Source organism: Saccopteryx leptura, chromosome X, assembly GCF_036850995.1.
Source record: "Saccopteryx leptura isolate mSacLep1 chromosome X, mSacLep1_pri_phased_curated, whole genome shotgun sequence".
NCBI classification, from domain to species: Eukaryota; Metazoa; Chordata; class Mammalia; order Chiroptera; family Emballonuridae; genus Saccopteryx; species Saccopteryx leptura.
This window is the reverse complement of record NC_089516.1, coordinates 96,234,257-96,257,072: the sequence shown is the minus strand read 5'-3', so window position 1 is coordinate 96,257,072 and position 22,816 is coordinate 96,234,257. Positions and strand designations below refer to the sequence as shown.

General features: G+C 38.4%; 1 protein-coding gene across 3 annotated transcripts in view; it reads left to right on the top strand.

The window, feature by feature from the left end:
* KLHL4 (kelch like family member 4) overlaps positions 1-22,816 on the top strand; it is a 92,507-nt gene that overhangs the window by 36,396 nt on the left and 33,295 nt on the right. For all 3 annotated transcript variants that reach the window (XM_066357116.1, XM_066357112.1, XM_066357115.1), the window contains exons 2-4: positions 16,354-16,521; positions 16,916-17,052; positions 21,566-21,762. In XM_066357116.1, coding sequence (XP_066213213.1) covers positions 16,354-16,521; positions 16,916-17,052; positions 21,566-21,762 — 502 coding nt within the window. The remainder of the gene's footprint in view (positions 1-16,353; positions 16,522-16,915; positions 17,053-21,565; positions 21,763-22,816) is intronic.

Here is a 22,816-nt window from a genome sequence, read left to right as displayed (position 1 = left end):
ATCAGTTCTAGTAGATTTTTTGGTGAATATTTTTTTAAAAATTTAGAAATTATTCATTTGTAGAAAGAAAGGAGAAAGAGAGAGAGAAAGAGAGAGAGAGAGAGAGAGAGAGAGAGAAGGGGGTAGGAGCAGGAAGCATCAACTCCCATATGTGCCTTTACCAGACAAACCCAATGTTTCAAACTGGCAACCTCAGCATTCCAGGTGAATGCTTTATCCACTGGACCACCAAAGGTAAGGCTTAATTTTTAGGATTCTCTCTATATAGTATCATGCAATCTGCAAATAATGATACTTTTTCTTTCCAATTTGGATGGTTTTAATTTTTGTCTTACATGATTGTTGTGGCTAAGACTTATAATAATATGTTGAATAAAAGTGGGAAAAGTGGACAAACTTGTTTTTTATCTTATGGAAAATGTTTTTAGCTTTTCCATGTTAAGTATGATGTTATCTGTAATTTTGTTATATATGACTTTCATTATTTTCGGTCTGTTTTCTTTATTGCCACTTTGCTGAGAGATTTTATCATAAATATGTACTGGATTTTGTCAAATGCTTTATCTGCATCTATGGATATGATCATATATTTTTTATCTAACATTTGGTTTCTGTGATGTATCACATTAATTTACTTGCAGATACTGAACCAATCTTGCATTTTAGGAATAAATTCCACTTGATCATGATGTGTGATATTTTTATTGTAATTCTGAATTACATTAATACAGTTGTCCCTTGCCATATGGTGGTTCACTCTTTGCATTTTCACTGTATTGCATATTTTTAATTGTATACTATATCTAATTCTGTATCATGGATTTTTTGCTACATCGTGAGATTTTGTTATATAAGTATTTTATATAGCCTGACCTGTGGTGGCGCAGTGGATAACGCATTGACCTGGAAATGCTGAGGTCGCCGGTTTGAAACCCTGGGCTTGCCTGGTCAAGGCACATATAGGAGTTGATGCTTCCAGCTCCTCCCCCCTTCTCCCTCTCTCTCTCCTCTCTAAAAATGAATAAAGAAAAAAAAAAGTATTTTATATATTTGTTATTTTAATTATTTTTGTGGTAAAATAAGTATTTTCTATTCTAAAAAATGAAAACAATATAAAAATTAAAAATATTAATTAAAATATATTAAAAATATTAAATTGAAATAAAATACATAATGTACAGCAGGTGAGTAGATAAAGGCTCGCACCTATGGAAAACGCAGCTACAGCCACTTCCGCTTTAGCTAGTGTGCCCAGGTGAGATCCTACATGGCACACTATTAGCTGATAGATGGGAGATGGACGACCAGAGCACTGTTTTGTATCGTGGGCACTAATTGGCTCAGTGACTGTAGCATGTCTCCTCAGTTTCTCACATATAGCATGTGTTCAGCATCTCACCTTGTCCATTTCACATCTATGTCTGATTGTTGTGGGTAGTGTTGCTCTGTGATGTGTTTTTGTGAAATTTTCATAAAAAGTTAAATTTATTTAAAGCCCTGTGTGTTGCGCAAACATCTTGCGCCTTCTAAGCTTCTGGCACTGAACCCAAACATCAGCGGAAGATGCTTACCATCGCAGAAAAGGAGGAACTCCTCGACATGCTAAAGGAAGGGAGAAGCTACACAGCTGTAGGCCGCCATTAAGGAATCAATGAATCTTCAGCTCGCTACATAAAGAAGAACAAAAAGAATATAAGGATGATGGCAGCAGTGTCTTTTAATAAGACTGTGAAGATGGTGGTAACTTCCCGCAGTAAGGCCACTGAGAATGGAGTCTGCATTGGCTCTGTGGATCAGTGACTGAAGGAAAAAGAATATCTCACTGGATACCAACACCATCCCCACAAAGGCCGAGAAGCTTTACAAAATTTTTGTGGAAAGCAGTGACGTTCGCGATGGTGATGAGGATGAGGACTACGATGCAGACGCAGGAACAGAGTGCTTCTCCCACCAGACCAACCCCATTCAATGACAGCAAAGGCTGGTTTGACAAGTTTCAGAAATACTTTAGACTTAAGAGTGTTTCTTTTCATGGAGAAGCTGCCTCTGCGGATAAAGCTGGAGCCAAGGAGTACGTTGAACAACAAATTCAAAACCATCATCAGGGAAAGGTGATATAAGCCTGAACAAGTTTTTAATATGGATGAGATGGGTTTATTCTGGAAGCGAATGCTGTCTCTCACTTTTATCATGAAGGATGAAGCCAACGCCCCTAGATTTAAGGCCCAAAAAGATTGTGTGTGGGAATGCTGCAGGCTTTATGATAAAGCCAGGGCTTATTTATAAGTCAAAAAACCCAAGGGCCCTAAAAAACAAGAAAAAGAATGTGTTGACTATGTACTGGATGCACAACCCCAAGGCCTGGGTCAGAAATCTCTTCACGTTGGACTGGTTTCACCACTGCTTTATCCTGGAGGTCAAGCTTTTTCTGGCAGAGAGAGGCCTCGAATTCAAAGTGCTTTTGATCATGGACAATGCTGGAGGCCACACTGTTGATCTGTTGTATGATGGCATACAGATAGAGTTCTTGCCGCCGAACATCACATCACTGATTTAACCCATGGATTAAGGCATTATTTGCACTTTTAAACTCTTTATACATGAAACACCCTGAAAAACCTTGTTGAAGCTGTGGACTCAGATGAAGATTTCTTGCTAAAGGTGTACTGGTGTGACTACACCGCTACATTATGTCTCCTAAATATTCAGAAGGCCATAAAGGAGATGAAGAGTGAAACTTTAAATGCCAGCTGAAAAAAACTGTGGCCAGAAGTTATCCATAATTTTTTTTTTTTTACAGAGACAGAGAGAGAATCAGAGAGAGGGATAGATAGGGACAGACAGACAGGAACGAAGAGAGATGAGAAGCATCAATCATTAGTTTTTCGTTGTGGTACTTAGTTGTTCATTAATTGCTTTCTCATATGTGCCTTGACCAGGGGGCTACAGCAGACCGAGTAACCCCTTGCTCGAGCCAGTGACCTTGGGTCCAAGCTAGTGAGCTTTGCTCAAACCAGATGAGCCTGCACTCAAGCTTGTGACCTCGGGGTCTCGAACCTGGGTCTTCCGCATCCCAGTACGATGCTCTATCCACTGCACCACCGCCTGGTCAGGCCAGAAGTTATCCATGATTATAAGGGATTCTTTCCTGATGAAGTCTATTACTCTCGGTTGATCAAGCCATGAAGCTCGCAAAACTACTGGGAGGAGATGGCTTCAATGATATGACTCCTGATGACGTTAATGACCTGATCAATCCCTACTCACAACCATTGATGGACGAAGACTTGATGGAGATGACAAAGTCAACAAGCAAAGAAGAGGAAGAGGAACAAGAGAAACTAGGGTTTGAAGAAGAAAAGGAGGTTGGCCTAACACTCAATCACCTCACAACCATTGTCAGAATGGCCAAAGAAGTTCATCAAGTGGCTCAAGAATGGGACCCCCAGATGCTTCGTTCATTGCAGTTCTCAAATACAATTGAGGGTGACACGTTGCTTTACAAAAACTTTCTCACCGAAAAGAAAAAGATGTGCCAGCAACTCCCCATAACTATGTTCCTCATGCAGAAGAAGACACCAGTTATGCCTACGCCTTTAGTGAAAACAGAAGTTACAGACAAGGATGAACATACTGCACCACCTAATTTAGTGCCTGATGAAGTGGCACCTTCAGAAGAGCTGTAATGCTCTTCCTGGCTGTGCAGTATGCTCATCTCATCGTCATCACCTTCATCATCATCGATACTGCACAGCTAATTCATCATTATCTTCATCATTCAAGTTGTAGTATATTCACTGGTGAGTGCCTATACAGAATTTTATATGTTGTTAAAATTACACAAGTTTAAGAGTGTAGAAAGTGTTTAAGAGCATAGGACGTGTTTATAAGAGTGTGTGAAAGGTTAATAACAGTTTGGGGAGGGTTTATAAAGCCTTACAATACATATAAATAATAAAATAAATATAAGGTAGCCACTTTGTGAATTTTTGCCTATCATGGGGGTTCTGGAACCTAACCCCTGTGATGAACAAGGGACCACTATACTAGTTAATATTTTGTTGAGGATTTTTGCATCTATATTTATCAGGGATATTGGCCTATAATTTTCCTTTTTTGTAATGTTACTGTCTGGTTTTAGAATCAGGGTGATAGTGGCTTTGTAAAATAAGTTTGGGAGCCTTTTCTCTTCTTCAATTTTTTTGAATTTGAGAAGAATAGGTGTTAATTCTTCTTTCAATGTTTGGTGAAATTCACCTGTGAAGTCACTTGGTGGAGGATTTTTGTATATTGGCCATTTTAAAAAAAATTTTTTTTTTTTTTTTTGTATTTTTCTGAAGCTGGAAAGGGGGAAAGACAGTCAGACAGACTTCCGCATGCGCCCAACCGGGATCCACCCGGCACGCCCACCAGGGGCGACGCTCTGCCCACCAGGGGGCGATGCTCTGCCCCTCCGGGGTGTCGCTCGGTCACGACCAGAGCCACTCTAGCGCCCCGGGGCAGAGGCCAAGGAGCCATCCCCAGCGCCCAGGCCATCTCTGCTCCAATGGAGCCTCGGCTGCGGGAGGGGAAGAGAGAGACAGAGAGGAAGGAGAGGGGGAGGGGTGGAGAAGCAGATGGGCGCCTCTCCTGTGTGCCATGGCTGGGAATCGAACCCGGGACTTCTGCACACCAGGCCAACACTCCACCACTGAGCCAACCGGTCAGGGCCCATTTTTTAAATATTGATTTGATTTTTGTGTTCTCCATTTAGTCTTAGAAGGTTGTATGTTTCTAGAAATTTATCCATTTCTTCCAGATTGTCCAATATGTTGGCATGTAAGTAGTTGTAATATATATATATATATATTTTCTTAAAATTGTTTGTATTTCTGTGGTGTCATGTCATTTTTTTTCTAACTTTATATATTTGGGCCCTCTCTCTTTTCTCTTTTTCTTTTTGATAAGTTTAGTTAAATATTATCAATTTTTGTTCATCTTTCTACACTATAGTTCTTATTTTTTATTTACTTCTACTTACTTGGGATTTGTTTGTTGTTCTTTTTCTAGCTCCATAGCTATATGGTTAGATTGTTAATTTGAAATTTTTCTTGTTTTCTGAGGTAAGTCTGTCTTATGAATTTCCCTTTTAAGACTGTTTTTGGCCCTGGCCAGTTGGCTCAGCGGTAGAGCGTCGGCCTGGCGTGCGGGAGACCCGGGTTCGATTCCCGGCCAGGGCACATAGGAGAAGCACCCATCTGCTTCTCCACCCCCCTCCTTCCTCTCTGTCTCTCTCTTCCCCTCCCGCAGCCAAGTCTCCATTGGAGCAAAGATGGCCTGGGCGCTTGGGATGGCTCCTTGGCCTCTGCCCCAGGCGCTAGAGTGGCTCTGGTCGCTGCAGAGCGACCCCCTGGAGGGGCAGAGCATCGCCCCCTGGTGGGCAGAGCGCCCCCCCCCCCCCCGGGGGGTGTGCCGGGTGGATCCCGGTCGGGCACATGCGGGAGTCTGTCTGACTGTCTCTCCCCATTTCTAGCTTCAGAAAAAATACAAAAAAAAAAAAAAAGACTGTTTTTGCTGTGTCCCATAGAGTTTGCATCTTTGTATTTTCATTTCTGGTTTTCTGTTTCTTGATTGAGATATCAGAGAGAGTTGCTTCAGTTTTCTGAAATTTAACAATTTTTTCTTAGATTTTTTATTGATTTTACTTTATTGTGTTTACATAGATTCTAGTGTTGTCCTGAATGCATCCCCCCTCCCCTGTATTCCCGTCAACATCTTCTTTGCCCCTCTCCCCATAACACCCTCCACCCTTCCCTTTAGCTTTATCTCATCCTATCATCCCCATTCCCTCTGCCTCTTTTCCTCTGGTCCTTTGATCTCTCCTCTGTCTCAATTCTGTTCCTCAGTTCACATTGTTCATTGGATTCCTCAAATGAATGAGGTCACAGGATATATTTCTTTCTCTGCCTGCCTTATTTCACTTAACATAATAGTTTCCAGGTCCATCCACGTGATCACAAAAGGTAAGATTTCCTTCTTTTTCATGGTCCCATAGTATTCCATTGAATATATGTACCACTCTTCTTAATCCACTCGTCCACTGATGGACACTTGGGTTGTTTCCAGATTTTCACAATTGTGAACAATGTTGCCATAAACATGGGGGTGCATTTCTCCTTTTGGAACAGTGCTATGGTGTTCTTGGGGTATATTCCCAAAAGTGGGATAGCTGGGTCAAAAGGCAGTTCGATTTTTAATTTCTTGAGGAATCTCCATACTGTTTTCCACAGTGGCTGCACCAGTCTGCATTCCCACCAGCAGTGCAGGAGGGTTCTCTTTCCTCCACATCCTCACCAGCACTTATTTTGTGTTGTTTTGTTGATGAGAGCCATTCTGACTGGTGTGAGTTGATATCTCATTGTGGTTTTCATTTGCATTTCTCTAATGATTAGCATTTTTTCATATGCCTATTGGCCATCTGTATGTCCTCTTTGGAGAGGTGTCTGTTGATTTATTTTGCCCATTTTTTGATTGGATTGTTTATCTTCCTGGTGTTGAGTTTTACGAGTTCTTTAAAATTTTGGTTATTAATCCCTTATCAAACGTATTGTCAAATAAGTTCTCCCATTGTGTAGTTTGTCTTTTTATTCTGTTCTTATTGTCTTTAGCTGAACTAAAGCTTTTTATTCTGATATAGTCCCATTTGTTTATCCTGTTTTTATTTCACTTGCCCATGGAGATAAATCAGCAAATATATTGCTGGGAGAGAAGTCGAAGAGCTTACTGCCTATGTTTTCTTCTAAGATGCTATGGTTTCACAGCTTACATTTAAGTCTTTTATCTATTTTGATTTTATTTTTGTGAGTGGTGTAAGATGGTGGTTTAGTTTCATTTTTTTGCAGGTAGCTGTCCAATTATCCGAACACCATTTGTTAAAGAGGCTGTCTTTTACTCCATTGTATGCTTTTACCTCCTTTGTCAAATATCAGTTGTCCATAAAGGTGTGGGTTTATTTCTGGGTTCTCTGTTCTTTTCCATAGATCTATATCCCTGTTCTTATGCCAGTACCAAGCTGTTTTGAGTACAATGGCCTTGTAGTATAACTTGATATCAGGAAGTGTAAATGCTTCCACTTTATTCTTCCTTTTCAAGATTGCTGAGGCTATACATGTTCTTTTTTAGTTCCATATAAATATTTGGAATATGTGTTCTATATCTTTGAAGTATGTCACTGGTATTTTAATTGGTATTGAATTGAATTTATAAATGACTTTGGGTAATATAGATATTTTAATGATGTTTTTTCTTCCTAATCATGAGCTCAGTTTAACCTTTCACTTGTTTGTATCTTCCTTGATTTCTTTTATCAATGTTTTATAATTTTCCGAGTACAAATCTTTAACCTCCTTGATTAAATTTACTCCAAGGTACTTATTTTTGTGGTTGCAATAGTGAAGGGGATTGTTTCCTTAATTTCTTTTTCTGACAGTTCATTATTGGTGTATAAAAATGCCTCTGATTTCTGAGTATTAATTTTATATCCTGCCATTTTGCTGAATTCATTTATCAGGTCCAGTAGGTTTTTGACTGAGACTTTAGGATTTTCTATATATACAATATTATATCATCTGCAAATAATGATAGTTTTACTTTTTCTTTTCCAATTAGGATGCCTTTTGTTTCTTTTTCTTGTCTGATTGCTGTGGCTAGGACTTCCAGAACTATGTTAAATAAGAGTGGTAAAAGGGGGCACCTCTGCCTTGTTCCTGATCTTAAGGGGATTGCTTTTAATTTTTGCCCATTGAGTATGATGTTGGCTGTGGGTTTGTCATAGATGGCCTTTATCATGTTGAGGTATATTCCCTGTATTCCCACTTTGCTGAGAATTTTGATCATGAATGGGTGCTGGATTTTATCAAATTATTTTTCTGCATCTATTGAAATTATCATGTGGTATTTCTCCTTCCTTTTGTTTATGTGATGAATCACATTGATTGATTTGCAAATATTGTACCAGCCTTTCCTCCCCAGAATAAATCCCACTTGATCATGGTGTATGATTTTTTTCATATATTGCTGGATCTGGTTTGCTAATATTTTGTTGAGGATTTTAGCATCTTTATTCATCAGGGATATTGACCTATAATTTTCTTTCTTTATGTTGTCTTTGCCTGGTTTTGGAATCAGAATAGTGCTTACCTAATTAAGGGAGCTTGGAAGTGTTCCTTCCTCTTTAATTTTTTTTTTCTGAAGCTGGAAACGGGGAGAGACAGTCAGACAGACTCCCGCATGCGCCCGACCAGGATCCACCCGGCACGCCCACCAGGGGCGTTGCTCTGCCCACCAGGGGGCGATGCTCTGCCCCTCCGGGGCGTCGCTCTGCCGCGACTAGAGCCACTCTAGCACCTGGGGCAGAGGCCAAGGAGCCATCCCCAGTGCCCGGGCCATCTTTGTTCCAATGGAGCCTTGGCTGCAGGAGGGGAAGAGAGAGACAGAGAGGAAGGAGGGGTTGGGAGTGGAGAAGCAGATGGGTGCTTCTCCTATGTGCCCTGGCCGGGAATCGAACCTGGGTCCCCCACACACCAGGCCGACGCTCTACCGCTGAGCCAACCGGCCAGGGCTCCTTCCTCTTTAAATTTTTGAAATAGGTTGAGAAGGATAGGAGTTAGTACTTCTTTGAATATTTGGTAGAATGCACTTGTGAAGCCATCTGGCCCTGGGCTTTTGTTTGTTTGGAGTTTTTTGATAACTGTTTCGATCTCATTTGTGGTCATCAGTCTGTTTAGGTTTTCTGATTCTTCCTGATTGATTTTTAAAAGATTATATGTTTCAAGGAATTTGTCCATTTCGTCTAGGTTGTCTAACTTTTTGGCATGCAGTTCTTTATACTATTTTCTTACAGTCCTTTGTATTCTGTTGTGTCAGTTGTTATTTCTCCATTCCCTTTTCTAATTTTATTTATTTGAGTTCTCTCTCTTTCTTTCTTGGTGAGTCTGGTTTAACGTTCATTGATCTTGTTTACCTTTTCAAAGAACCAGCTCCTTTTTTCATTGATTCTCTATATTGTTTCTTTAGCCTCTGTGTCATTTATTTCTGCTCTGATCTTTATTATTTTCTTCCTTCTACTACCTCTGGGCTTTACCTGCTGTTTTTTTTTTTTCCTATTTCTTTTATTTATTTATTTTTTATTTTATTTTATTTTTTCATTTTTCTGAAGCTGGAAACAGGGAGAGACAGTCAGACAGACTCCTGCATGCACCCGACCGGGATCCACCTGGCACGCCCACCAGGGGCGACACTCTGCCCACCAGAGGGCGATGCTCTGCCCATCCTGGGCGTCGCCATGTTGTGACCAGAGCCACTCTAGCGCCTGAGGCAGAGGCCACAGAGCCATCCCCAGTGCCCGGGCCATCTTTGCTCCAATGGAGCCTTGGCTGCGGGAGGGGAAGAGAGACAGAGAAGAAAGTGCAGCGGAGGGGTGGAGAAGCAAATGAGCGCTTCTCCTGCGTGCCCTGGCCGGGAATTGAACCCGGGTCCTCCGCATGCTAGGCCGACGCTCTACCGCTGAGCCAACCGGCCAGGGCTCTATTTCTTTTAGATGCAGGGCTAAGTTGTTTATTTGAGCTTTTTCTAGCTTCTTAAGGTATGCCTGTAATGCTATGAACTTCCCTCCCAGGACTGCATTGGCTATGTCCTATAAATTTTTATTTGCTGTATGCTCATTATCATTTGTTTCTAGAATTTTTAAAAATTTCTTCTATGATCTCATTGTTAACCCATTCATTATTTAATAACATGCTATTTAGTTTCCAAGTGTTTGAGTATTTTTCAGTTTTTCTGTTGTGGTTGATTTCTAGTTTCATGCCATTGTGATCAGAAAAAATGGTTGATATGATTTCAATCTTCTTCAATTTGTTGAGACCACTTTTGTGCCCTAACATATGGTCTATCCTAAAGAATATACCATGAGCACTTTAAAAGAATGTATATTCTGCTGCTTTAGGGTGAAAGGTTCGAAGATATCTACTAATTCGAGTTGGTCTAGTGTGTCCTTTAAGTCTGCTGGTTTTTTGTTAATTTTCTTTCTTGAGGAACTATCTAGTGATGTTTGTGGGGTATTGAAATCTCCTACTATTATAGTATTGCTGTTGATCTCAACCTTTATGTCCATCAAAGTCTATTTTATATATTTAGGTGTTCCTATATTAGGTGCATAGATATTTATAATGGTTATATCTTCCTGTTGGATTGTTCCCTTTATCATTAATGTAGTGACCTTCTTTATCTCTTACTATAGCCTTTGTTTTAAAGTCCATTTTGTCTGATGTAAGTATTACTACCCCAGCTTTTTTTTTCATTTCCATTTGCATAAAATATTTTTTCCATCCTTTTACCTTCACTCTGTTTGCATCTTCTGTTTTAAGGTGGGTAGACAGCATGTGTACGGATCCTTTTTTCTTATCCATGCAGCTATCCTATGTCTTTTCATTGGATCATTTAAACCATTTACATTTAAGGTTACTATTGATATGTAGTTTTTATTGCCATTTTATGTTTTAAAGCTGTATTCCTCTTTTGCTACATTATTTTCCCCCTTTGATCTGTTTAAAACAGGCCCCTTAACATTTCTTGCAGCATTGGTTTGGTTGTAATAAATTCCTTATTTTTTATTTTTATTTTTTTGGTCTGGGAAGCTTTTTATCTCTTTTTCAATTTTAAACAATAGCCTTGCTGGAGATAGTAGTCTTGATACAGGCTCTTGTTCTGCATGACTTTAAATAAAATTCCATTCCCTTCTGGCCTCAAGTGTTTCTGTTGAGAAGTCAGATGTCATCCTTATGGAGGCTCCTTTGTAGGTGATAGCCATGTTTCTCCAGCAGCTTTTTTTTTTTACTGTGACAGAGAGATTCAAAGAGAGGTATTGATAGGGACAGATAAACAGGTACAGAGAGAGATGAGAAGCATCAACCATCAGTTTTTCGTTGTGACACCTTAGTTCATTGATTGCTTTCTCATATGTGCCTTGACCATGGGCTTTCAGTAGACCGAGTAACCCCTTGCTCAAACCAGAGACCTTGGGTCCAAGCTGGTGAGCCTTGCTTAAACCAGATGAGCCTGCTTTCATGCTGGCGACCTCAGAGTCTTGAACCTGGGTCCTCCACATCCAATTCTTTTGCTCTATCCACTGTGCCACCGCCTGGTCTTGCTCAAGCAGCTTTTAATATTTTCTCTTTATTTTTTAGCTTTGCTATTTTAATTATGATGTGTCTTGTTATAGATTTCTTTGGGTTTCTTTTTAATGGAGTTCTCTGTGCTTCTTGAACTTGTGAGACTTTTTCCTGCATTAATTTAGGGAAGTTTTCTGCTATGATATGATTGAATCAATCTCTCCTTCTTGCTCTTCTTCTTCAGGAACCCCTATGATGCAGATATTATTTCTCTTCATGTTGTCACAGAGCTCTCTTAGAGTTTCCTCAGACTTTTTGAGTCTCTTTCTTTTTACTGCTCTGTCCATGCCTTTGTTTATCTTGTCCTCTGTCTCATTGATTTGATCCTCAGCTTCATCCATCCTGCTTTTAATTCCTTCCATTGTGGTCTTCATTTCTGATATTGGATTTGTCATTTCTGACTCTTTTTTATTATTTCAATGTCCTTTTTTATACTTGCTATCTCTTTATTTAGGTGTTCATTATGTTCATCTATTGTTATTCTAAGATCTTTGAGCATCCTAACAATCATTATTTTAATCTCTACACACAGGAATTTGGTTATATCTGACTAATTCAATTCCTTTTCTGGGGATTTCTCTTGATTCATTTGGGTTTCATTTCTCTGCCTTCCCATTCTGTCTGTGTATAAGAAGTGTGTGGCTACTGGAGTCCAATGGGTGTGGCCTGTCTGCAGGCCCCCCACTCCCTCTGCCGTTGCCTTGGACATTTGGGTATGGGCGTTGCTGGCGTTGGCCTGCTGCGGCAGTTGCTGCAGTTTTCACTTCTCCTCCATGGGAGGGGCTGTGTTCATGTGTCTGGTCTACAAGCCTCAGCCAGCCTCGGCCTTTGCCCCACCCCCACAGGTGGGGCTATGCACCCCACCGGGGTCACAAGCTTCAGCAGTGCTAGCGGGGCGGTGCACCTATGCTCAACCACGTGGGTTTTTGCCTGTTCCTGGCATTTGCCCTGCCCCCATGGGTGGTGCCATGCTTGCGTGCCAGCCACAGGCCCCGGCCCCACTGGCCAGGCAGGGCTGCACGTCCATGCTCAGCCACAGGTCTCCACCTATTCCCCGGCCTTAACCCTGCCTTCGCAGGTGGAGCTGCATTTGCCCACCGGCTTCAGTCCCCAGCCTCATGTGACAGGCAGGGCTATGTGCCCACAATCAGCTGTGGGTCTCTACAGTTCCCTGGCTTTTGCCTTTCTCCTGTGGCTGGGATTGCAGGCAGGAGTGCTCTTGCTCACCCGACCTGCAGCTGGGTTGGATCGCTTTCATGTGCTCCTTCCACTCTTGCCGGGGGAGACTGAGGTCACGCCAGGCCTCACTCTTGGCCAGCCCAGCTTCTGACCCTTCTGATGGAACTGCATTTTCATGTCTCATCACCGTCCACCCTCCTACGAGCCCTCAGTATTGTGGTTGGGAGCACTGCTGCTCAGACTTTAGCACTCAATACTGTAATCCTGAAGTCTCCCTCCTTCTAAGCGACTCTGCTCTGTGTGCTACAGGAGAGATTATTTGGCTGGTGTCCTGCTTCCTTTTGCTGGTATTGCAGGTTCCAGTAGAAATATTCACTTTAGATTTGGGGGGTGACTCAGCCCAGGTGTTAGGGTGACTGTCCCTCAAAGTGTTTCTCCCTGTGCCTCCTAGATTATACTCTCTTCTGGTTCTCTCCTCTCTCCCCGTTCCCCAGAGCCACGAGTGAGTTGTTGTGGAAGAGGTTTTCTGTGCAGTCCCTTTTAGAAGAATCCTGGGTCTGAGAAATCTCTTTCTCACAAACAGTATCCTGACTTGTTTTGCAGCTAAACAATGTCCATATACCTCTTCTAGGCTCTGGGGCTGCAGGCTGGGACCTTGTTCCTGGGGCTCAGGACCCTCCCCTCTTCGCTAAACTCACTTCCCGCCACGCGAGTCTCTCCGAGCTGCCATTTGCTCCGGGGAGCTGGGCAGCCCTCTCCATGTTTCTGCTTTTCCTACCAGTCTCAGTGTGGCTTCTTCAGTGTTCCTTAGTTAAAGAGTCCTCTTGGTTTAGTCCAAAGTTGGTTTTTCCAGATGATGGTTCTTAAAATTAAGTTGTAATCCACTTTTGTTCTAGGTGGTGGAAGTTGTACGTCCACCAACTCCATTGCCATCTGGCTGCTCCCCCAAGTTTTTTTCAAAAAAGGAAATAAAATAACAATTTTATTAAGTAGTAAAACATTCTTTTTATTCTTGACACATAAACACTTTAAATCACAAGAAATTTGAGAGATGAGCAATCACTCACGGGATTTTTTGCTTTAAGTCATGAGCGGATATTTGAATCATGAGCTTCCACCACCCTCCACTAGATGGCCTGCTGAACATTCATAAACTCTGGTGCTACTTATCATTTCTGCTGGCACACAAAAAGCTGAATTGGATTTTTCACAAGCAGGAATTCCAAAGGTTGCTTTTCCTTAAAGCCACTTTTCCTCTCAGCTATCAAATGTCACTGCTTTGAAATGTGGGCCCTTTCATCAGGTAGTCATTTAACCTGAATGCGTAGAGCAAAAAGCCAATAGGTTAGCGTAGCATCAATCCGATGTGTTTGCTGATGAATGGAAGCTAGGGTTAAGTGAAGGTGTCTATGATTTGAAATCATTCCAAGTTTTTGAAGGGAAGACGGACTGCAGCCTCTGCCAAGTTGAAATTTCAAACCCAAAACAGCTGCATAGAAGGAGCCAGCATGCCAGAGGCTAGGCCGAAATCTAACAATTTTAATTGTGGTTCATATTGATTCTAATTTTATTATAAAAATGCTACAAATACCTAATAAATTCACTATTTTCACGTGAACACTTCCCAAACTACCCAGTAATTTAAAACATTTTTTTGTCCTTAACTAAGTAAGACAGAAGGAAATTTAAAGAATAAAATTAATTTTGGTTAGAACTTGCATATATATATATATATATATATATATATATATATATATATATATATATATATTCTTTAGAATATGATGTTCTCTAATACATAGTGGAATATATAATATATGAGGAGAGCTAAGACAATTAGACATTGAATATTAGATTTACCCAATAGGAATCAAACTATTACTTGAGCAGAGAAAAGCTCATGAAAAGTGAATTATATGAAACCTAAATGTTTTCAAGCCAGTGATGCCAAGAGATTGTAGCATTCCAAAATAAATAAGTACATGTTGTAGCAGGAAATTTTAAAGAAAATGTATACCATTCTACTGTGATTATCCAAACAATATTGTGACTGAATGTCCCAAAGTCATTAAAGGTTAAAAAGATTCAGAGATGAATTCTTTATTTGAATTAAACTGACAAAAATAATAATGTCACCTGAAACCAATTGTCTTAAAAAAAAATAGGTTGGCTTACTGGTGAGGGAACCTAAAATTAGTCTTAGCTGGTGGTTAGAGAATGATTCCTGGAAGCAAGAAAGGCAACAAGCAAAGTATTTAAGCGTGTTCACCCAACCTTCACATTTCTAAGCTTCCACTGACTGTAAGCCTCAATGTGCTTGTGTTTGTGTTAGTGTTAAATCCACCATTGTGTGATGTTGAAAAGACACATAGACAGCTTTCATTATTGCAAAGTCAACAGCCATCCTATTGGTCTTAATAGTCAAATAGTACAAAATTCCAGTTAGAAAATAAATAGGGCCCTGGCCAGTTGGCTCAGTGGTAGAGCATCGGCCTGGCGTACGGGAGTCCTGGGTTCGATTCCCGGCCAGGGCACACAGGAGAAGCGCCCATCTGCTTCTCCACCCCTCCCCCTCTCCTTCCTCTCTGTCTCTCTCTTCCCCTCCCGCAGCCGAGGCTCCATTGGAGCAGAGTTGGCCCAGTAGCTGGGGATGGCTCTGTGGCCTCTGCCTCAGGTGCTAGAATGGCTCTGGTTGCAACAGAGCGACACCCTAGATGGGCAGAGCATCACCCCCTGGTTGGCATGCCAGGTGGATCCCAGTCAGGCACATGCAGGAGTCTGTCTGACTGCCTCCCTGTTTCCAACTTCAGGAAAAAAAAAAAAAGAAAAGAAATAATTTCTGGGGATCGAATGTATAGCACTGTGACTAGTAAACAATACTACATTTTATACTTGAAATTTTTACTAGAGCGGAACTTAAATGTTTTTACCATACAAAAACAAAATGGTAACCTCGTGAAGTTGTGGGCATTTTAACTACTTCATTGTGATAATCATTTCACAATATATACATATATCAAATAATCATGTGATACACCTTGAACTTACACAATGCTATGTGTTAATTATATATCAATAAAGCTTGAAAATAAATAAAAATGGAAATATGTATATTTTCTGATGGGTTTGACATATTGTAAATGTTATAGAACTCTATAAAGCATGAGATTATTTAAGAAATATTTCTGGTGTGTAATGAGTATACCATGGAGAAGCTTCAGGTCATAGTTAAATCTGAAACATTTGTGAATCCTGCTTACAATATCATGACTAATGACATAATTGTGATACCAATAAAAATTAAAGATAAATACTGCAATTTAGAGTTTATGTTTGTGAATATTACAATTAATACTAGCCCAGCAGCTGAAACATACATAATATGGTTCCATTTCAAATATAAATACAGCCTGACCTGTGGTGGCTCAGTGGATAAAGCATCAACCTGGAATACTGAGGTCACCAATTTGAAACACCGGGCTTGCCTGGTCAGGGCACATGTGAGAGACAATTACTGCAGGTTGATGCTTCCTACTCCTATCTCTCTTTTTTTCTCTCTCAAATCAATAATAAATAAAATATGTAAGCCCTGACCAAATAGCTTAGTTGGTTAGAGCATCGTCTTGAACCACAGAAGTTGCCAATTCTATCCCCAGTCAGGGCACATACAGGATCATATCGATGTTCCCATCTCTCTCTCTCTTTCTCTCTCTCTCACTCTCTCTTTTCATCTCTCTAAAATTAATAAAATAAACATTTAAAAAATAAATAAATACTAACCATCACCCTTTACTTTAATGAAAGATTTGACAGAGATCGTAGCGAAATATTGAGAATCAGAGTGAAAAGATTAGTTTACTTTAAGCCAATATATTTCTTTTAGAAATTGATGCACCAAAATTTCAACTGCACATTAGCACACTCACTTGGAGCATAAACCATATTCCCATTCTTAACACCCTTTCAGATTACATACACAACGTCCTGAAGAAATGAATGTCAGCATATCTGAGGAGCAGTTCCATGCTATAAACCACGCAGAGCAAACTCTCCATAAAATGGAGAACTACCTGAAAGAAAAGCAACTGTGTGATGTGCTACTCATTGCTGGACACCTCCGTATCCCAGCTCATCGGTAAGTATGCTTATGCAGACAGAACACTTGGTGAGCATAGTAAATGTGAATGAGAAAGAATCAGTCTATTGATTAAAAGTTGGAACACTGAGGAAAATAAATTTTCATTAACCTTTATTTGGAAACATTATTATATATGTATATCATTCACTTCCCTGTGGGATATTTAGAAAATCTAAACTTTTGAGAAATTAATAGGAAAAAAAGCACAGATCCTCTAAAAGAAAATCTACTTATTGTTTGCCTAATTTCACTATACTTTTCTGAACTGTGCAAGTTTTATAGAAAAACAACAAAAACAAGTCTCACCAGTGTTACAAAGTTACTGACTGAACTTCATGCTTTTCAGTAATATTATGAACTGATTTAAGTTCCTATGAAACATTATTTCCAGGTTGGTTCTCAGTGCAGTGTCTGATTATTTTGCTGCAATGTTTACTAATGATGTGCTTGAAGCCAAACAAGAGGAGGTCAAAATGGAAGGAGTTGATCCTAATGCACTTAATTCCTTGGTGCAGTATGCTTACACAGGTAAGGCTTGGCATACATTAACTCATTCATTCCTCACAAAATCCTGTATTATATAACCCACATTATTGTTATTTTTATTTTACAAGTTAAGAAAACTAGACCAGTTAAGTAACTTTCCTGCAGTAATAAGAGTCAGAATCAGAATTGAAATTCAGCAATATACAGATGATGATGAACAAAATTATACACCTAAAACCCATATAATTTTATTAACCAATGTAACCTTAACAAATTCAATACTGTTTTTATTATTAAGTGATAGGCTGAAAGACAGACTCTGACATCCACCCCGACTAGGATCCACCCAACAAACCCCCTACCAGGCGATGCTCTGCACATCTGGGCCATTTGCTCCATTGTTCAGCAACCGAGCTATTTTAATGCCTGAGGCAAAGCCATGGAACCCTTCTCAGCATCTAGGGCCAACTTGCTTGAAACATTTGAGCCATGGCTGCAGGAGGGGATAGAGAGAGAGTGAGAGAGGTGGAGAAGCAGATAGTAATTTTTCCTGTGTGCCCGGACTGGGAATTGAACCCAGGACTGCCACATGTGAGGCTGATGCTCTACTGCTAAGCCAACTGGCTAGGGTCATATATATATTTTTAAATTATAAAAGAGAAAGAGGTAAGAAATATGCTATACAAAATTATGACCATGTGAGAATAGAGCTCTTGAACACAAATATATAAGAACATGTCTCTCTCTAACTCTTGAACAATGTAGGTACATTCTCATTTGTAACAATGGGACTGGAAGTGAGCTATTTTAACTTTAAAGACTTAGTCACTTCCTTTGAAAAATTTAAGTCATAATTACTCAAATTATAAAACAAAGATTATACAATGAGATTTGGGTGAAGTATTATATGTGTATACTTACATGTTTGTACATATATTATATGTTTATATATGTATTTATTTATTCTTTCATTCATTCTAACTTTATTCAGGTATAATTAACAAATATAATTTTATGTGTTTAAAGTATACAGGGTGATGATTTTATATATATATATATATATATATATATACATATGTGTGTGTGTGTGTGTGAATGATTACCAATATCAAGATAATTGATGCATCCATCATCTTAAATAGGTAACCCTTTTTGTTTGTGGCAAGAACATCCATCTCAGATCTGTTCTTAGCAATGTTCAAGTATACAATACAATATTAACTAGAATCATCATGCTGTACATTAGTTCCTCAGAACTTCTTATAACTGAAAGTTTGTACCATTTAAGCTATATTTACTATTTCCACCTCCCAGCGCCTAGGACCCACCAATTTACTTGCTATTTTTATGAAATCTGCATTTTTTAAATTTTACATACAAGTGATACTATACTTTCTGTGTCTGACTTATTTCTACAGATTCATCCATGTTGTCACAAATGGCAGAATTTCCAAATTTTTCATGACAATATTACTTCATCATATATCTATAATATATTTACATATTATATATAAATAATATATAAATAAAATTATATATAATATATAAGTCATATATATCTATATATAAATTCCCATTTACATATGTGCACATTTTCTTTATAAATTCATCTGTCAGAAGACAGTTTGTTTCCATATCTTGGCTCTTGAGAATAATGTTGCAATAAACATGACTCTGTAAATATCTCCTCAAGATCCTGATTTCATTTCCTTTAAATATTTACCCAAGTGAGGGGTTTCTAGATTATATGCTAGTTCTATTATTTTTTAATTTTAGGAAACTTTATTCTTTTTTCCATAATGGCTATATCAATTTACATTCCCACCATTAGTGTCCATTTTATCCAAAGCTTCACTAATATTGTTTATCCTTTGTCTTTTTTTTAATTGAATTTATTGTGTTGACATTGGTTCACAAAACCATACAGGTTCAAGTGTACAGCTCAATAAAACATCTGCACACTTGTCATATGCTCATCACCCTAAGCAGTCTCTTTCAGTCTCCGTTTTCCCTCCTTTTGCCCATCTCCACGTGCTACCCACCCCCTTTTCCTTCTAAGTATCCCCACACTGTAGTCTGTGTCTATGTGTTATGTATATACAATTTTTAGTTAAGTTTTTCACTTTCTTTCGTCTAGTTCCCCTATCTCCTTCTCTTTTTAATATTAACTATCTTAACAGGAGTGAGGTGATATCTCATTGTAGTATTCACTGGCATTTCCCTAATGACTGGTGATATTGAGCACCTCTTCATGTACCTATTAGATATTTGTATGTTTTCTTTGGAAAAATGTCAATTTTTTGCTCTTTGCTTATTTTTTAAATTAAATTGCTTTTCTGTTATTAAGTTGTATAAGTTCTTTATATATTTTGGGTTATTAACCCCTTATCATGTATATGGTTTGCAAATAGTTTATCTTATTATACAGATTGCTTTTTCAGTTTACTTTTTATTATCTTTGTTGTCAGAAGCTCTTTGGTTTGATGTATTCCCTCTTGTTTATTTTAGCATTTGTTGCTCATATTTTGTTGTGTTATTTAAGAAATCTTTGCCAAGACCAATGTCAAAGATCTATTTTGTTATTTTTCTTCTAGGAGTCTCTTGATTTCATTTATTTACAAATTAATATTCTTCTTAATAACCAGGTCAAGGCCCTGGCCGGCTGACTCATTGGTAGAGCATCAGTCCAGTGTGTGGAAGTCCCAGGTTCGATTCCCAGCCAGGGCACACAAGAGAAGCATCCATCTGCTTCTCCACTCTGCCTCCACTCCTTTCTCTCTAGCTCTCTCTTCCCCTCCTGCAGCCAAGGCTCCATTGGAGCAAAGTTGGCCTGGGCACTGAAGATGGCTCTATGGCCTCCACCTCAGGCACTAAAATGACTCCAGTTGCAGCAAGCAATGCCCCAGATGGGAAGAACATCGCCCCCTAGTGGGCTTTCTGGGTGGACCCCAGTTGGGTACATGTAGGAGTCTATCTCTCTGCCTCCCCCCTTCTCGCTTAAGAGAAATACAAAAATAAATAAATAACTAAAATAACCAGGTCAAATTTTAATGCATATAGTGGTTGAATCATTAGATCTGTTTCTGAGAACAGTTCATATGACTCTATGTCTCACGAAATATAGGCCAGGCTCTTTATTCAAAATTCAGTACAAAAATAACACAAGAACGTCTGTTGATGGCTTGTACCCCTTTACAACATATTTTAGAGTGTAAACAAGATATATAGCATTTCACAGAATGTATTACTCCTTTCTTTATGATTTTGTAACATAGAGAATCCATATTAAGATATTTTATGAGACAAGATTATATAATTTATAAAATTTACATGAGATATCTTTTTTTATAACTTACCTATAGGTTGGCTTAAATAAAAGTGACAGTATAACTTATGAAAATAAGTTATAACATTTACAATAATTCACCAATAATATTTACTTCAAAATAATACAGATATAGTAATATAAAGGCAATAGTTTAATTGTTAGGCTAACGTGATAACCACTATACTACGGAACCTAAGCTAATTGTGATCTCATTTAAAAAATTTTTTTTACAGATTTTATAAAACACAGCTTCTTATACCTAACAAAATAATCATATAAAGAATTATTTGAGGCCTGACCAGGCAGTGGCACAGTGGATAGAACATCAGACTGGGACATGGAAGACCCCGGTTCTAAACTCTGAGGTTGCTGGTTTGAGCTCAGGCTCCTCAACTTGAGAGTGGGGTTGCTGACTTGAGCATGGGATCATAGATATGAACCCATGGTTGCTGGCTCAGGTCCAAAGGTCATTGGCTTGAAGCCCAATTTTGCTGACTTGATCAAGGGGTCACTCATTCTGCTGTAGCCCCCCAAACCCCAGTCAAGGCACATATGAAAAAACAATCAGTGAACAACTAAAGTGCAGCAATGAAGAATTGATGTTTCTCATCTCTCTCCCTTCCTGTCTGTCTGTCCTTATCTGTCCCTCTCCTGACACTCTCTGTGTCAAAAAAATGAATTATTTGACAACTATTGGCAACATTTTTTTTTCAAGATAGTGTTAAGGTATCAATGTTAGGAATAATGTTTGGGCAAAGATATCCTTCTCAGTTAATACATACAGATGACAAAATCAACATATAAGCTCAATAGTCTTATTTCCCAAGATGTTTTCCAAACAAATGACAGATATCTGTATGGTTCATTGTATTACCCTTATACAATATTACATAATGCTCCTTGAGTCATAATGTGAACTGTTTTTAATATAATATTTAGATGCATGACTGAGATGATAAAGAAATAACAAGGTGCTCTTTTTTGAAATGATAATACTCAATGTTCATTTGCTATAATTGTTTTTGATCATCTAGTCGAGCTTCTGTTATCCATCTTATTAGTGTTTATACAGACTCTTTTGCCTGTGTTGGCTTCAAAAGTTGTTTACTTTATTCTCCAAAATGTAGCCTCACTAAAGAGATAAAGTGAAACTTTCAAATAGCTAGCATATTTGTGTCTTACTTTATGAGACTTATAATCACTCTACTTTTTCAAACTATCTACTAGGTGTCCTGCAACTGAAAGAAGATACTATTGAAAATTTGCTGGCTGCAGCTTGTCTCCTGCAGCTGACTCAAGTCATCGAAGTCTGCTCCAATTTTCTTATAAAGCAGCTCCATCCTTCAAATTGCTTAGGAATTCGATCATTTGGAGATGCTCAGGGTTGTACAGAGCTCCTGAGTGTGGCACACAAGTACACAATGGTAAAATCAATTTATTCAAATTAATTTACAGCAGTAATACAATATTATTGCATTATTGTAATGTAATAATACAATAACCAACATACTGATTTGTTTTGCTGATATAGATATGTTTATGTATTTGTGTATAAATATATATATACATATTATATATATATATGTGTGTGTGTGTGTGTGTGTGTGTGTATAAAACTTTTCTAAGTAATATTATAGTGTTGGGATAAAATCAAAATGCAGTATTAACTAATAATTTACATGACTTGTACATAATAGACATTAGATTAAAACATTTCTCTGGCTGAGCTGTATTCAAGCAAGTTTCTCATTTTTGAAACTAAAAATGTTTACTTGTATCTCAAAGACTAGAGAAATAAAAATATTGCCCCAAATTAAAATGCACAAGTACATATTTCAAGTAAAATCCACATTGAGAAAATATAGTTTCCTAATATTTTTCACTATCAGAACTTTAATTTGTAAATTTATGCAAATTATTTCTAATAAAAATGTCATTTAATAAGGATAAAACTAATATCAATAGATTATTACTGACTAGAATGCTTAAGAACTATCAAAATTAATAAATCAGAAAATTCTATTGAATTGACTTTTTATGTCTTAATGAAAATGTACTTTGGTTAAAAGCAATTTGCAGTCCAATCTTTTAATTCAATTAACTTAAAATACCTCTGAATTCTATTAGGAATTGCAATAAACTAAAAAACACATTCATATGTGCTGACTGAAAGCTACATTGGATAATTTTATATTTATTCAGACAATGACAGTGACATGAAAGATAGATCATCTGTAGCAAGCTAAGAAAAAGTATATCTAGTATAGTAAACATACCCTTAAGATTATGTTAATAATTTACTGATGTAAAGAAGAAAATCAATTTTTTGGCCTCTGAAGCAGGAAACATCACAAGAGACAGATCTTTCTGTGAAACCCAAACAAAAGTTATATATTTCAAGCTAAGAAAATTGTCACAATTATTAAAAAATCAATACTAAAAGGCAGCACAAAAATGAAAACAGTAGATAAAAACATG